Source organism: Micropterus dolomieu, linkage group LG04 (genome assembly GCF_021292245.1).
Source record: "Micropterus dolomieu isolate WLL.071019.BEF.003 ecotype Adirondacks linkage group LG04, ASM2129224v1, whole genome shotgun sequence".
NCBI lineage: Eukaryota > Metazoa > Chordata > Actinopteri > Centrarchiformes > Centrarchidae > Micropterus > Micropterus dolomieu.
Genome location: NC_060153.1, coordinates 25,076,538 through 25,091,706, shown reverse-complemented (window position 1 = coordinate 25,091,706; position 15,169 = coordinate 25,076,538). Strand labels below are relative to the sequence as shown.

Genomic DNA, 15,169 nt, shown 5'->3' with positions numbered 1-15,169 from the left:
GAAAAAGAAAGCAGGTCCTGTAGTCTTCCACTTGTTCCATGTTTATTTCTGTGTATTTATCTGGACACATATCCGTTCATACACACAAATCTCAACGCCTGCTCCTGGGTTTTATCGGTGTGTAGCTACAACTCACCCAGAAGTGTCCTGCTCCTGTTCAGCCTGCACCATGTTACGGAGACTAGCATCAGCAAGCGCCTGTGTGAAGTGAGTGTACGGCGCCATGAAGCAGTAGTGGTAGAGGCCTGGTCGCAGGCTGGACGAGCCAAGACGCAGAGCCTTGCCCTGCAAACGGCTGGGTCCACTCAGGACGCCCTCATACTGGGAGGCCAGGTTGGTACCAAACAGGGTCTTCAGAAGCTAAAGAAAGAGAAGTCTCCAGTTACAAGAGAAAAACAAGCAATAGTTTGTCCATATTTCCTGTAAAACACAATTTCAGTGCAAACTGTTTTGGAATGCATAGTCCTTTATGTCCTCCAAAGCTGATCCTATCCAGCTTCTCTAACAGCTAATTTGCTTTGTCTAAAAGGATGGCAAGTTTACATCCAGCTGGTATATTACTACAGTATGTGTGTTTATAGAGGAGATGTATGGAACCATCGCACAGGGAACCCGATGCCTTTGCAGGCCCTGTCGGCAGGAACCAGCCTCACTCTGTGTGGAGTCGCACCGGTGGCAGCACACTGCTCAGTGCTGGAACCATTAAGACTGCCACACGGAATAATGTGAAAATACAAACTCTACAATCAGAGACACAGATAAAAACACAGATTACTGACCTGTTGTACACAAACAGTAGCCATGGTTGGTTCTCTGGAGAAGCAGGACTTGAGGTAGCCCAAGATTTCCTCTACACACTGACATAAAATATAGCACACCATTTTATTCTACTGATACAGTCAATGTGAATAAGAGTGGTTATACACTGGCTATATGAACAAAACACATTAACTTCATTTGCTTCCATCCGGTACCTCCTCCTTCCTGCTAATAAACACTTTCACAAGGTCTGATTTCTAATAAAGCAGATGTCATCTTTACCTTGCTGATGTCATGTAGTGTGGCCAGCTCCAGTAGCTGAGACAGAACATCCAGAGTTGCACGCAGGAAACCTCCAAACTTCTCCTGGCTACTGTGAAGGTCCAGAGTCACCTAGGAGATCAACACAATTACCACCACCACTAACCACCATTTAGGCTACTAACGCTTATAAAACACATTTCTGTTATGTTAGAAATTAGTTTAAAATGGCTGTGTGTCCTGACCTTGTAGTTGGCATGTGTAGCTTTGAGTACATCATAGAGCTTGAGGTAGGGTGGCAGGTGGTAGAAGCTGCCGAGGGTGGTAGATTTGTTTATGCCCGCTGACCCTGTGCTGTCTGCTGGCCTGCCTGCTCACAAAAAAAAGCACATCAAATTTATTAAAACGATCACAGACACATCAGAGAGATTATCTGTACCTGTGCTGGTGCTTGGTCAGGTGTGCTTGTACCTGCGTTGACCTCATTGCTTTTCTTTGGACTCATAGGGGCCACGCTGGGCTCAGCAGCCTCCTTCTCCTTGCCTTTTCTCCGGATGGGACTGAGGGAGGGGGTGTTGCTCAGGGAGGGGAGGGTTGCCTACAAGAGTAAAAAAAGTGATCTCATTATAAAGGCCTTCCTGTAGATGCAACTTGCAGTCAGAAGCAGATAAACGTGGCTTACAAATAATCACTTTGACTATGAGCCAATTAAATCAAACACCACCTCTATGAACAGTTACCTTTACAGCTGGTCCAGGTGGTGTGTCATCCAGCACATGGGCACAGATGTTCAAGACCTTCAGTAGATGGGAGAAGAGCTGCTCCACCATGGTCACCAGGTAGCGCTCCGATAGCCCTGCCCAAGGTTCCTCCATTTTATTTGGGCCACTGGTGTTTGTGCTACCACTGCTGCCTTCCTCCTCTCCAACCAAGGGGTTGTGCATGCATTTAGGAGCCACAGCTGGGAACACGATTAAGAAACTGGCCTATCAATAACCGGTTACAGCGTTTCCCTGAAAGTTTTGTGTGAGCAAATGGTGGTATGTTTGCAAATACAGTATAATTTTAAGCTACATGAGCAGCATAGTCAGGTTACATTTGTATACGCATTACCCACCAGCAAGCAGATTGCCAGAAAGCAAAAGTGCATCCTGGTGTGCAGAGAGATCCAGTGGAAACCAGGCAGAGGAGAGTAGGGAGAGGACCATGTTGGCCATTCCCACTGTCAGAGTCTTCCGCTCAGTGTCCGGTGCAGATGAGGAGGTGGTTGAAGAGGCTGGAGCACCACTGGGCTGTGACAAACTGCGGAACAGAGGGACAAAAACAGATGATAATCAGGTGTGTGAGCAAGAGTACTGTGGCAGATTATGGAACTAGTATAATATTAAATGTACCGGTAAAAGTTCACAAGAGGGGGGAGTGCACAAACCTGAGAGCCCTGCCCCTGCTCCGGTTGAGACTAGAGCGGGAGGAAAAGCTGCTACTGGCGCTAACATAGCCACAGTGCCAGCCTGTGCTCCAAGTGCATACTGGAAAATTTAAAGCCAGGAAGCACAATGCCTCACAGCAGCCAAACTGCAGAGAAACAGGCAAATGGGTGGTTCTTAAACATGTTATCATGAAAATACAAGATATTATACAGCAGGCAAAACAAAAAGGTAAATGGTTATGCATATCTGAAATCTCACAGTCAGTGCTCTGGAGGTAGAGGAGGTGAAAGCATGGGAGACGGCGGTAACTACTCTGGACAAATTGTTCTCCAATGTGACATCAGGAACAGCATTGGACAAGTTGAAGCCTCTGTACGTCCTGGCAAACACAGAAAAGAGCAGAGCTGAGTTCCTGAAAGATTGTATTCTGTGATTTTGTAATGAGCTTTGTAAGTGAACCACAAACTTAGGTAAAAAAAAAAATAAAATCTGACTCAAAGCAGCCTGAGATATGAATATGATATGAATGAGTGGGTGTCTGTGTGTGCTCGTACCTTGTGATTGTGCTAACTGTGAACTGGGAGGGGGGCTGTGTTTCATGCATCAGCAGCTGCAGGTAAACTGAACTCTGGTCCCGGGCAATAGCCACTACTGGGTCCACCTGACCTTGGTCACAGTCATAGAACAACCTGGGAACCAGCCTGATAGATAGAGAGAGACATGAGGAAAGGGTTAGAGGACAATGATAAGAGAGACACTTTAGGGGAAAAATACTGTTGGAATTAATTGTACTAAAATCAAATTAGTGTGTGCTTGTCAACACTTAAGTCTACAAGATGTCTGACTGACAATACAGTACATAAGAGACAGTGTACCTGCTGACAGCAGAGGCTGCCACGTGTCGGACTCTGGGGTCATCATCTCCCAACAGATGGATAACCACATCATTCAGGACTCTGTCCTGCAGCCGCAGCCGCTAGATAGAGAGGAAAGTGGACAGATTAGGGACCACAGTTTCAGCAACTCAAGTTGAAAACTTTTAAGGATACACCCTGCCTTTGTTTGTGAAACATCAACAAGGACAAACTAAGACATGCATTTCTACAGCAAGACCACAAGGAAGGTAGAATGGAGAACTTACCCCAGTGTAGTGATGATCCCCTTTGTGCAAAGTCTCAGTTTTCCTCTCTAGGAAATTAACTAACCTAAAATAAGAAACAGTAAATATCTTTAATAGGCAATACAATGTTTTTATAAAACACACTGTCTCTAACATACATTGTTAATGTGTAATGTGCAGTCCCATGACAGCAAGATGCCAAAGCAAGTAGCTCCAAACAAACACAAAAACAAGACAACTGATCCTACCGGAAGTCCATCTCAGCCAGGGTCTCCAAGAGCTCAGTACGAACAAGCCAATAGGATGAATCCCTCAGAGCAAGCAGGTCTATCACCAACTGCAGACCAAGCTCACTCAGTGTACTGCTGCACACGGTCATGATGCAGTGCTGAAACACAAATAAATAGGTCAGGTCAGACGAACGAACGAACCAATTACCGACATACACAATTACCGATACACTAGCACAGATCTGTCTTACCCTCACTGCAGAGCAAGCCAGCTTGCAGGTGACAGAGGATTCATCTTTCAGAGTTTTTCGGAGCAAAGGCACCAAGTCCACCAGGGACAGAGGGTTGCCTGGAGAGCAACAGGACAGACAGGTCAGAGAGAACCATTAAATACTATTTCAACATGTCTGCACAAACACACTAACCTGTTGCACTCTGCACTCTGGCCAGCCAGGTGTGTATGTTGTAACGTGTTTTGGTGAGCGCTGCCTGTATGATGGCTGCACAAAGGATGGCTGTGGCCCCTCTGATCTGGGGGTCCCCATGGTCAATGAGGCCCAGTATGTCACTGATGTACTGCTGCTCTGCAGTGGGACAGTGAAAGAGAGCAGGGTCAAAGACAGTGCTAAAGACACACAAATACAGTGGTCATTAAATGCATTTTGTAACTGATGGGAAACCACAGAAATAAAATGAATGATGATGGCTAAATTCCATTTAGCTTCCTCACTTTCAGCGTAGTGGTATTGTGCATGCTGGCTCACTGTCACTACTAACTGCAACACTTGACTATAACAGAGCCACCATTCATTTAATTAATAACTGGTTCCTGCTAAGGCAGGTCAAAATGTCTGCTGTGAAAAAGGTCAATTACAACAATGGAAACTACAGGTGAACAAAGCAGCTATCCATTTCAATAAAGAAATCCCCATTTACAATGAGGATTAGTGAGCAATACAAACTTTGTTGTGATTAGTTACTTTTACCAGCAACAGTTTACAGATTCATCAAAACTCATTTTTCTACATTTGCTAAAAGCTGAATTTGAAGTGCAGTATTTTGCTCATGTTTTGATTAAGTGACAGGCTCTCCATCGCTCATGCCACAACAGATACACTCAGTCCTCAGGCTACAAATTCCAGTATTAATGCTTATTGTCCCTTTCATAAAAATCACATCATGATAAATTCTTAATACTGTGGATTCTCGTGTCTACATGACTGTCACAATGTGAGACCCATGGTACACCTGCACAGGTGTTTTCCCTTATTGCCTGATTACACCTCTTCTCAGCCATTTGTTAATACTGACCTATTCAAGTGTCACACATCATCTAAGTAGGATTGCCTTTTTTATGCCCGTACCTTCTACTGGAACTCCATCCAGCGGCTCCAGGTAAAGGGAATTAAAGAAGGCTTCAGGTAGCAGCGCTGCTGCTGCCCCGACACAGCTGACCGCCAGAGCCTTCACACTCACTCGTACCTCCTTGTCAGGGGTTAGACCTGAAAAATCATAGCACATCAAAGATTGACACACACACACAACATTGTGTCGAGATTGTGTCTTTTAATCTTGTTCCTTGTTTAAAATATTGCTTTGTGATAATAAAGTTCATGTTTTTTTAGTTCAAGGATTTGTATCATAGTAGTGTCACTAAAATGTAGTAACTATTAGACAACCAAGGTGTTACCCTTAAAAATCTGCAACTTTTAAGTTAATTAAATTAGTTATTTGTCAAGGCTTTCATTATAGCATTATATCTGTCATAAATCAAACTAATCAATAAACAGAACTATTACATTATGGAAGATTTAAACAATTTAAGTTCGTTTGATTTTTTTTTAAACACACCTTTCTTTTGTCCTGTCAGCAGAAAGGAAGCAGCAAGAAGCCGTACACAGTGCACCAGTGGCTCCACCCCCCGGTCTGTATAATGTCCAACTGGACCCTTTATCCGCAATGGCTAAAAACATAAAAAAAGAATGTCGTTTAATGTACCTTTCAGGTGAGGAATACTGGCAAGGGTGTTTTTGCATGTGTGTGTCTTTACCTTGTTGTCAGGTTCGGGTTCAGCAGGTTCGTCCTTTGGTATGAAGCGGTCCACGCTGCTGTCCGAACCCTGCCGGTTGTGACCTCGGCCTTCGAAGAGATGAGGCTTGCTCAGAGCTGCACTCAAACACAACCGGAAACAAGCATAATCAAAGCTTAATATCAATAAGCAGAACATGTCTTCAGTGCAAACCAGTGTGCGTCTATGTAGGTGCACATTTATGTACACAAACGTACCCAGCGCTGACTGCAGGAATGGCTCTGGGGGTTCTTCTTGGGAGGAAGGTGCTGCTCCTTCATCTTCTTCATCCTGTAGTGTTCCGATCTGCATCCCAGAGTACTGGCTCTCACTGCCATCCAGCACCTTATGTACAGAAAAACAAAGCAAACATGTCCAGAGGGAAACCGAACTTACTTTACACGAAACAAATTAGGAAGTGCAACCGCATGCATAGGATGCCTAACTAGTTCCCACTCACATTCATGACAGAGTTAGATTTGCTAGATTGAGGACAAAGACACAGCGTAACAACAATTCAAAGTTGCAAGTCAAACAAACATTGCCCTTTTAAAACTACTGATTCATGCTAGGTCAACGCAATTTCAGCAAATCAACTACACACAGGAAAAATCACAGGCTTGAGAACTCTACAACTGTGGTTGCCACAGTCCAGAGGAGGAGCAAGCTTTTGATCCAAACTATTAAACTTTGAAATGAATTCCTCTTAGATCAAGTAAGCACGTGCTATTTTTACTTGATGAACTACATGGAGATACACACAACATTTACAGATTACTAGTTTTTCCTTGCAAGATGTATAAAGTACTCTTAAACCAAGAATTGTTTCTCCAGGTTTGGCCTCCGCTGGAACAAAAGCCTGTCACAGCCTCGAAAAAAAGGTAGAGGGAACCAAATCTGAAGGAAAACTATTAAAAAAGGAACAGATGGTCTTCATGCTTCTACTTTGGACTCTTCACTGCAAGCCATCAACATGGGATGTCGGGGTTGCTTGTTTTCACTAACGTCTTTCAAAAGCATCTCATTATTGGGGGGAAAAAAATCACTGGAAACGAGGAAAAGAACAAGGGGCATGATGTATCGTCAATGACAACAAGAGGGGAAAAGTAGCAATAAGCAGGGCAAACTCTGTGCATGGGTTGTGACGAACAAGCGAACGAAAGGAGAAAGAATGAAGAAAGCCAAAAGTGTCCAGACAAGCAAGCCCCTCCCAGTCTGTTTACAGTGTCCAATTGGCTGACCTTGTCACTAGTGCTAGAGGAGGAGGTGGCATAGAGCGAGGAAGAGGAGGAGAAAGAGAAAGAAGACGACGAAGAGGAAGCAGTGTAGACAGAAGAGTCGCTGTCTGTGGCATCGGGACCCTCGGTGGAAGTTGGCGAGGGAGGGGGTGGCTCAATCACCCGTGGCAATGGAGTGCGCGACTGCGACGATGTGGGGAGAAGGATAAAGTAGAGGGGGCAAGACCATAGAGGTAGAATTGTTAGAACGGACAATCTCACACCAAAATGTCTCTGGAGGAGGAGCAGGAAATTATGACCCGACTCCCAAAAACCCAAGTGATATCACATTTTTTTCCTATGTATTATTAGGAGCGGTTTTATTAGAAGATAATGTATATGCACCATACTAGATGTGAAAAATTACCATACAAGAATTGGTATGCGTGTTGGAGAATGGAGAGTTGTCTATGTTTAAAGTTCTGATATACATAATATTTTCCCGATTACGATGTTGTCACAAAACTTTAGTAATGCAGAGCATGCACTGAAGCTACTGGATCTCCGTAAAGGAAGATATTAACTAAAAGACATATTTGCAATTTGTAGTTAATGGGTTAAAGCACACAAAAGCACAGATAAATTAATGCTTTAAAAATGTGGGGAACGAAATGTTTTGTCCATTCTACAAATCCTAATTCTATGAAGTGAAGCATCATTCTTAAACCAGGAACTATGCCACTAGGGACATTAGGATTCATAGTTAATCATTGCATTACAAGGTAATTAAGTCCTTCAGTGTCTAGGGAAGCACGCTGTCCTCAAACACACATATACACAGAAGTAACATAGTGCACTGTATTCTCCAACCACATTAAATGCCCCTTGAGTGCCCACATAGTCACACTGACCAGTTCTGCTACATCCGAAGGGGTGACAGCTGAGTCTGGTCCCTCTGTGGTGGTCTGGGAGGAGTCGCTGGGTGGAAGCGAGCGATCATTAGTGCCTAGCAGAGTCCCACCTTCTCCTAAGGGCCCTCCCTCCGGCATAGCATTCTCTGGTGTGGTGTAGTCAGCCGTCTCTGGAGTTATGTTGGCCCCACCGCTGGAGCTACGACTCAGCATGTCCTCCTCGTTGTCGTTTGGTGACTCGGGACTGTCTGATGCAGAGGTCCCACCTCCACCGCCTCCCTGCTCTGAGGAGGCACTGAGGTCCACAGAGTCACCAGGCTGAAGGGTATGCTGGGAGGAGCGTGGCTGCTCAGTAATGATGTCCACTTGGGCCACGGAGGAGCCATCTGCGCCAACGACTGATGCTAAACGACATAACAGCAATGTCTGACTTCTGAATGGGAGTTTACATCTCTTAAAAGTGAAATATAAGATTACTTCCTCCTGGTGGGTGCATCTCACCTGTAAAGGCACCAGTGGGGACCTCTGTTTTCTCTGCGTCATCCTCCAGTCCATCCTCCTCCCCAGAAAGCATTTTACCTGAAATCAACAGGTTTAATGTCAACATAACATCAGCACTAACTCTGGTGTGGGAGAAAGGGAAAAAGACTACAACCTGGGTGGTACAAATTAGTTCACAAAAAACTCTTTGATATACACATTAAAAAGTAAATTTTATGCATCCTTAACAGTATATATAGCATTTTAATTAACCACCATAGGTGACTCAGTCGGACGTACATTTGCTCAAACCCTGACTAAAACATCAGGAAGAGGGCAGAGGTGAGCAGAGGAGATAATAGACAAGTCACCTCTCTGTTTCCTGAGAAGGAGTGGACTGCAGGAAGACCCTCCCCCCGCTGAAAATGGCAGGAAACAGGAAGCAGAAAAAGGAGGTGAGGAAGAGAAAAGCAGCAAAAGCTCAGAAAGACTCATAGAAAACAGAACAATTATAATGAGGAATGAGTTAGCAAGCAAAGAAAAAGGCCACAAACTCGCACCAAAGCAGCAACAACACTAATTACCTGGCAAAGTCAGTCAGTAATGGTTAATGAATTAAAAGCTACCTGAAGCAGATACATTGGTGCCAGGTGACCATGTAAAATGCTGCAGAGGCCACATTGTACAAAAGGGATAAGAAGCTTTATGAATACAGTCCCGACTGATTGATGCGTTTACCAATTAGCTCCAGGATGCTGCCGGAGCGTGAGCGGCTCTCAGTGTCCTGGCGAAACACAGTGCCGTGTGAAATGCTGCCGGGAGTAATGAGCATGTGCAGGAGTTCGGGCGGGGGGGTCCTGAACATCTGCTGCAGAAGCTCCAGAGCCGCTGTGACCACATTGTGATCCCAGTGCTGTGTGTAGTGCAGGGTCAGCTCGTACACCTTCAGTCATAAATGCAGACATTTTTAAAAAAAACTCTATAATCAATAAACAAACACAAATGTCCACACAATCTTCTTTCTACCTGTAGCAGTTGTTCAGGTGTTGGCTGTACATCAGCCTCCTTCCTCATGACTCCAAAGCTTCCTTTGAGGCTGGTGGTGTTGACTTGCTGCTGCAGCAGAGGCATCAGGTAGCGAAGAGTTAACAGCACGCCCAGAATTAGGTGGCTGGGGTGCTCCTCATCCACTGGAACCAGCAGACCTGGAATAGGACAGAAAGTCAGGGTGTGTCTTTTCTTGTCTTATTTAAAATGTCTGTAGCCTGGGTTTAGTTTGTTGTAGTTTGATACCAAACTAGCTCACAAATGTAAGTTGAAATAAGCTTAGAAAGGTACAATGTGTAAGAACTGCACATACTCCAGTAGGGGGCAGCATATAACCGTTGGCTAGTAAGCTCAGCTGCTCACATGCAGCTAACTTAGTGGGCCCATTAGCTGAATCCTAAATGGGCACCAGATGTTTATTTTTTAGACAAAAAAAAAAAAAAAAACAAAAAATTATGAGAGCTTGTAATGTAGGGAACTCACCACTCGCACACACCTGAGCTATACTACCAAACTATCACCTTTTGCGGCACAAAGTGGTATTACAACACAGGACGGGCCGGGGCTAGCAGATTAGCGTGCTACGTTCAGTAAATATCTCTGCAACATAATACATTGACGTCTTTAAATTAACGTCAGAACTTCAAATTCTATTGATCAAGTGAGTTCATTTTCAATGTTTTATAATTCATTCATGTTTTCAACTAAAATCGCCATATTAGACACACTGGAACTTTAACTGTTAAGTAAAAACTCAGCACCTGCATGTTCAGAGCATGTGTATGAATGTGGGTCTGTGTGTCCTACCCAGCAGCACATTAAGGAGCCAGGTGTAGAAGTAGCTGGTGCGTCTGGAGTGTTGGCACATGCTGACAGCTGAGCTGGCTGCTGTCCGTCTGATGGTGGGGGAGCTGGATTTCAGGTTGGCTACAAAAGACTTCAGCAGCACCTGGAACAAAAATGTTTGGACTACAATGTAAGCAAGCTTTCAGGAGTTACAGATATGCATATGTCCTCGTGTAAGAGGTGTCCAGATCCTGCATTGCATTTTTGGTGATTTTTGTTAAATTAGTTCAAGTTAAATATTTTGATCACAATGCATTTTTGACAGTGCTAGAATGGAGCATGCCTTGAAAATTAAATTTTTATGGAGCCGAGACGGGAAATGCAAACTTTTGAAAAAGGAAAACTCTCTTCAGCTTGTTTTCATAATGACTAACTCAAGTTTATTTTTGAAAGACTGGAGAGGAAGCAGGACAGGAAACATCAAATTCCCCAAGACAAAAGATGAAGCAAAACAATTATCTGAAAACAAAAATCCTCAGACAACATTTCAATGTTTCTGCTTTGTGTGGATACCTTGATCTCGCCATCATTGGCAAAGTGTCCCAAGGCAGCCATGATCTTGGGCATAGCCGCAGCCAGCGTCTCCTGCACTGTCTCCTCCTGTCGCTTGGTGATTCTGGCGAGGCATGGCAACAGGTTGACCAGGTAGGGTCTAGACCACAAGTGATGGAGGAAGAGATAAGAATGCAAACAGAACAAAGTGGTAAAACGCATTTAAAACTGAGTTAAACAGTGATGTTGTGTCTCCTCATCATAGCGGATTGTGATACAGGCAACGTTAAGTAATTTTATTAAAAGAGGCTACCCTTATTTGAATTAGTTCAAATGAAGGTAAGTATACAATGTACACCAACACTAGCTGTACTCCAGGTATGATTCCCCGAGTTTGGCATACTGTAATTTAAATATGGTTGTCCTGTGAATAAAGTAAAAAAGCCATTTTCCAGCATTTATGTGTATACCTGCATTTCTGTGGTCTGATGAGGTGGGCAAGCTCAGCAAACCTCCACAAAGCTGCCCTCAGACTCCGAGAGGCCCCGTTCTACAGAGATACACAAACATCACCATTTCTACTATCATACTAGTAGCGTATCTTATAAAAAACACATCAAGTGTTTTAGTCTTCACTTATTACATGGCACAAACGTCAAACCTTGGTCACTTGTCTGTAAAAATACTGTTGTAAAAAATTTAAAAAGTGTAAACTTCAAAACAGACATGAATCTTATTACCTTTTTAATTTCTTTGTACAGCTCCAGCTGCAGTCTAGGCAGGTTGGAGTCCATCAGCGCCTGAAGATAAATATCAAAATCATCATCATCATCCTGTGTAACATGGCTGATTCAACAATAAAAACCGATTTAAATTCAAACAAACCAAATCATGCTTGGGTGTATACTTTGATAATTATACAATACCTATCATCTCATTGTTTTTTAATTGATTATTAAAAGAGATAACACATCTGGTCAGGCTGATCATGCAAACCTAGATCAAGACTCATTATTCTGTAAATGCACCATAATCTCAGCAGGTACCAACTGAAAAAGAACTGATGATCAAATTATTGTCCTATTATTGAAGGGAAAAGAAAGGTCAACACAGAAAAGGGGCCAAGCTGGAGGAATACGGAGTCCTGCTCACTTTGATGATTTTGTTCAGGCACTCGTCGGCTACCATTCGGACATCCGATTCGCTGTCATCACTGCAGAGCAGGAACATCTCCATAGCGATGCCAAGCAGTTTCTGAAACTCTGGAGACGTTCTGCTCCCAGGACCATAGAGAAGAAAAGTGAGGCAGATGTCATTACACACATAAATATTCAACTCAACAGACACAGTATGTGTCAACCATACCGTTCACACACACACACACACGAAAAACTGAAATGAACACACCACCACACGTGACATTCTTTCAGCTGAGTTTTACACACACCCATCCTGGAGTAGCTAGGTGAACATTTAGATTTAATAAGATGGGATGAGGCTTTATGGAGAATTATTGATTAATATGGTCATGACTAGTTCTGTACTGCCTGGAGATTGTATATAGCAAAGCAAACCTTGCTAGTATTTAAAATAACTTGTTGTAGACAACAGAAGTGGTAAAATGGCATGCCCTCGCAATGCAAGCAAACTCAGACTAGCTTAGCTCGCTGTTTTACACTCTGCTAAATGTAAATTTTATTGAAAATTTCAATCAGCAAGGCCTACCTCAGAGACTGAGCCACAATGTTTTCACATATTGTCAGGCAGTGGGTGACCCTGTCCTTCTTTGTGGTAGCCTGTTCCTTTTTCCTGTGAAAGAGGAAAGATGTTGAGGACGAGAAGAATCTACATAAAACAAGAGGCAGCAAAAGACAAGGAAAGACAGAGGCAGAAAGACAGAGAGAAAGAACGACTAGAGAGAACAACTGGGTTCAGAGACTGAGGCATTACCTCCATGAAATTCAACTGCCGGGCATTATTCCATCTCTAAAGAGGATCCTAATTAGATCGCTTGCTAATAGCTAAACAGCCAAACGGATGGAATTACTGAATATTAGAACTCAGTCCCACCGCATATAACACTGCAACACCAGTCATTTCTGTAGATATCATTGAAAAGACATCAACTAAATAGATCCCCATGAGGACATCATTTACGGAATTAGTGATGCCATTTCCTAAATATATGTAATCAGCATAATGACACGTATAAGAACAGGGTGTAGAGTTGAAAGAAACACAGCTAATTTAATGTAGCTGATTTGCAGTACATCATGTGCAAATAAGTAGCGTTGTTCTCTGTAGCTACATAACTGATCAAAAATGGTGGCGACGACCTTGTATGAGCCTTCTAAATACACCCATCATGCAAACATAACAGTGCAAGTTGACTTCTCAGAGATAAGCCAGGCCTGCAATATATCTATCACCTGTGATCAAAACACAGTGCATGCCAGTTAGGATTTTGTCCGACTTGCTCATGTCTTTCTGTGCATAATAAGATGATCATGTAAGAGCAAAGCAGCTGCACTTTTCAAAGCCTGACACCACAGCTGCTTTCCACCGACTGCCGAAGCTCACTGCATGATTGCAGAGACCTGGCTTTACCCTAAGCCAACCCCTTATTGGCTCACCAAATGTAAATAGTTCAACATCTGATCCTACCAGGATAATAGCTTTCAGCCTTGACATGGATTAGACGTTGATGCTAATGTGATGGAATAAAGCATGATTAATAACATGTTTAAATGACATTAGCATAAACTGTCTTAACAACATTATATTACCTTAATAAAATGGCTTTACTGTACACTAATTGCAAAGGAGAAACATTCCATTGTAGAGAGTGTATTGCTGAAAACAGTTGAAAATAGACATTTTAGGGCCCTCTTGACTGACAGATGAGTTTGAACACCAGATCCACCTTAGAAGCTGACAGATCTCCCTGGATCGATGGACTAGGCTGAATTGCTGAACTTTGCTTCCTTGAGCGGGGTCCAAAACAAAAACAAGGAACGCAGCCCTAGCAGCACCTCTTGCTTCATGGATCGGTGTAGGGTGCGATGGACAGGCATGAATGACGTCAGTCCAGGAGGCTACCACATTAATGCACCAGGTCATCGGCAATAGTAGTTATGATAGCGACCCTTCTGTGCACTTCGCTATATCATCTTACGCTCAAATTGTGAACGTGGCTTTCCAAACAGAATCGTTCTTCTGAGCGCAACTTATTGACACTAAACTTTTAAAGCCTTGGTCCCTGACACCTTCTGCGTGGGCATCAATTATCGGACGCTTTCAAACGTTAGGTTAGCTACCATTCATCTAATAGTCTGACCCTAAAATTCAGCCTAGCTGACGCTCAAATGTTAATGACAGGCTAAACATTGGTGCAATGTCGTAGTACATTTACAGCAGCAAAGAAGTTTAAATAACTTTGAATTTCGTTGCTAGCCTGTCGTTTAGCGTAACGTTACATAGCTTTAAGCCAGCTATAATAAACCTTGGTACCTGAGAGGCAATGACGTTAGCTGGTGAGCTAAGCTAACGGTCTAGCCCAGCGACTGTTAGCTCGCCCTGCACTCGTCGTAAGACAAAAATCCACTTACTGCCTCTGGACGAGCTCCTCTGCGGATGGTGGTCCTTGTTGCTGCTGGAATGACTTCAGAGACTCAAAGGCCTTCATCAGTTTCTCCATGGTGGCCATTTTAGCAATAAACGGTAAGCAGTCTACCTTGGCTAGCTAATATTTACTGTGTGAGCTAACACAGTGGGGGCAAGTTAGCGCACGGAGAGAGCAAACGGTGCGTAGTGCGACGAGAGTGCTAACACTGCTCGCGACAACTACCACCGGCTCTCTGCCTTCTCTTTGTGCAAGATATCTCTTATTCTTTCACAATGTTATTCTGAAATACACAAGACGTCGATTGATAATAAGCCATCTTTGATGCAGCGTTGCGTTCCCCCGACAAATCAAACCAGGAAGTGGTGTGAGAGAGCTCGACAGGGTGCAGAGTCAGTGGCCAATGAGACTGCGGCTTTATGTTGAGTGACGTGAGGAAGAACCAATGACTGACTGTGATTTTTTTCCTTTTGTTGTTATTGTTGCTGTCACGGGACCGCTGAAATCCAAAAACATTAATTGAGCAACACCGATGGTAAATGGTGGCTTTTATCCGTGCGCCACCAAAGATGAGTGGGAGGTATGACAATGGGAAGGCTAAGGGAGCATCCTGTGAATCAAATCAAGGAGAAAAACACGTGCATGGATATCTAACTTCTCTGGCTCTAACTTCGCACTTACACTGT

General features: G+C 43.6%; 1 protein-coding gene and 1 non-coding gene across 10 annotated transcripts in view; both read right to left on the bottom strand.

The window, feature by feature from the left end:
* The window catches only part of htt (huntingtin), a 33,489-nt gene extending 18,646 nt beyond the window's left edge, over positions 1 to 14,843 (bottom strand). For 4 of the 9 annotated variants that reach the window (XM_046046346.1, XM_046046353.1, XM_046046347.1 and 1 more), the window contains exons 1-31: positions 14,470 to 14,843; positions 12,587 to 12,670; positions 12,014 to 12,146; positions 11,602 to 11,661; positions 11,332 to 11,411; positions 10,883 to 11,021; positions 10,331 to 10,472; positions 9,503 to 9,681; positions 9,215 to 9,419; positions 8,848 to 8,895; positions 8,498 to 8,575; positions 7,997 to 8,400; positions 6,087 to 6,213; positions 5,851 to 5,966; positions 5,652 to 5,763; positions 5,165 to 5,302; positions 4,226 to 4,384; positions 4,052 to 4,149; positions 3,819 to 3,958; positions 3,592 to 3,655; positions 3,326 to 3,426; positions 3,005 to 3,151; positions 2,709 to 2,829; positions 2,450 to 2,595; positions 2,138 to 2,322; positions 1,761 to 1,981; positions 1,492 to 1,618; positions 1,266 to 1,390; positions 1,042 to 1,152; positions 780 to 857; positions 137 to 360 (exon numbers count right to left, since the gene is read on the bottom strand). In XM_046046346.1, the coding sequence (XP_045902302.1) occupies positions 137 to 360; positions 780 to 857; positions 1,042 to 1,152; positions 1,266 to 1,390; positions 1,492 to 1,618; positions 1,761 to 1,981; positions 2,138 to 2,322; positions 2,450 to 2,595; positions 2,709 to 2,829; positions 3,005 to 3,151; positions 3,326 to 3,426; positions 3,592 to 3,655; positions 3,819 to 3,958; positions 4,052 to 4,149; positions 4,226 to 4,384; positions 5,165 to 5,302; positions 5,652 to 5,763; positions 5,851 to 5,966; positions 6,087 to 6,213; positions 7,997 to 8,400; positions 8,498 to 8,575; positions 8,848 to 8,895; positions 9,215 to 9,419; positions 9,503 to 9,681; positions 10,331 to 10,472; positions 10,883 to 11,021; positions 11,332 to 11,411; positions 11,602 to 11,661; positions 12,014 to 12,146; positions 12,587 to 12,670; positions 14,470 to 14,567 (4,190 nt within the window). In that variant the 5' untranslated portion in view covers positions 14,568 to 14,843. The remainder of the gene's footprint in view (positions 1 to 136; positions 361 to 779; positions 858 to 1,041; positions 1,153 to 1,265; positions 1,391 to 1,491; positions 1,619 to 1,760; positions 1,982 to 2,137; positions 2,323 to 2,449; positions 2,596 to 2,708; positions 2,830 to 3,004; positions 3,152 to 3,325; positions 3,427 to 3,591; positions 3,656 to 3,818; positions 3,959 to 4,051; positions 4,150 to 4,225; positions 4,385 to 5,164; positions 5,303 to 5,651; positions 5,764 to 5,850; positions 5,967 to 6,086; positions 6,214 to 7,996; positions 8,401 to 8,497; positions 8,576 to 8,847; positions 8,896 to 9,214; positions 9,420 to 9,502; positions 9,682 to 10,330; positions 10,473 to 10,882; positions 11,022 to 11,331; positions 11,412 to 11,601; positions 11,662 to 12,013; positions 12,147 to 12,586; positions 12,671 to 14,469) is intronic. The other 5 variants (XM_046046348.1, XM_046046350.1, XM_046046355.1 and 2 more) reach the window with 3 other exon arrangements.
* On the bottom strand, positions 586 to 715 carry LOC123970508. Its single transcript, XR_006824998.1, has one exon. It is a non-coding gene; the product is annotated as a small Cajal body-specific RNA 14 (non-coding RNA).
* Positions 14,844 to 15,169: the final 326 nt, after the last annotated feature.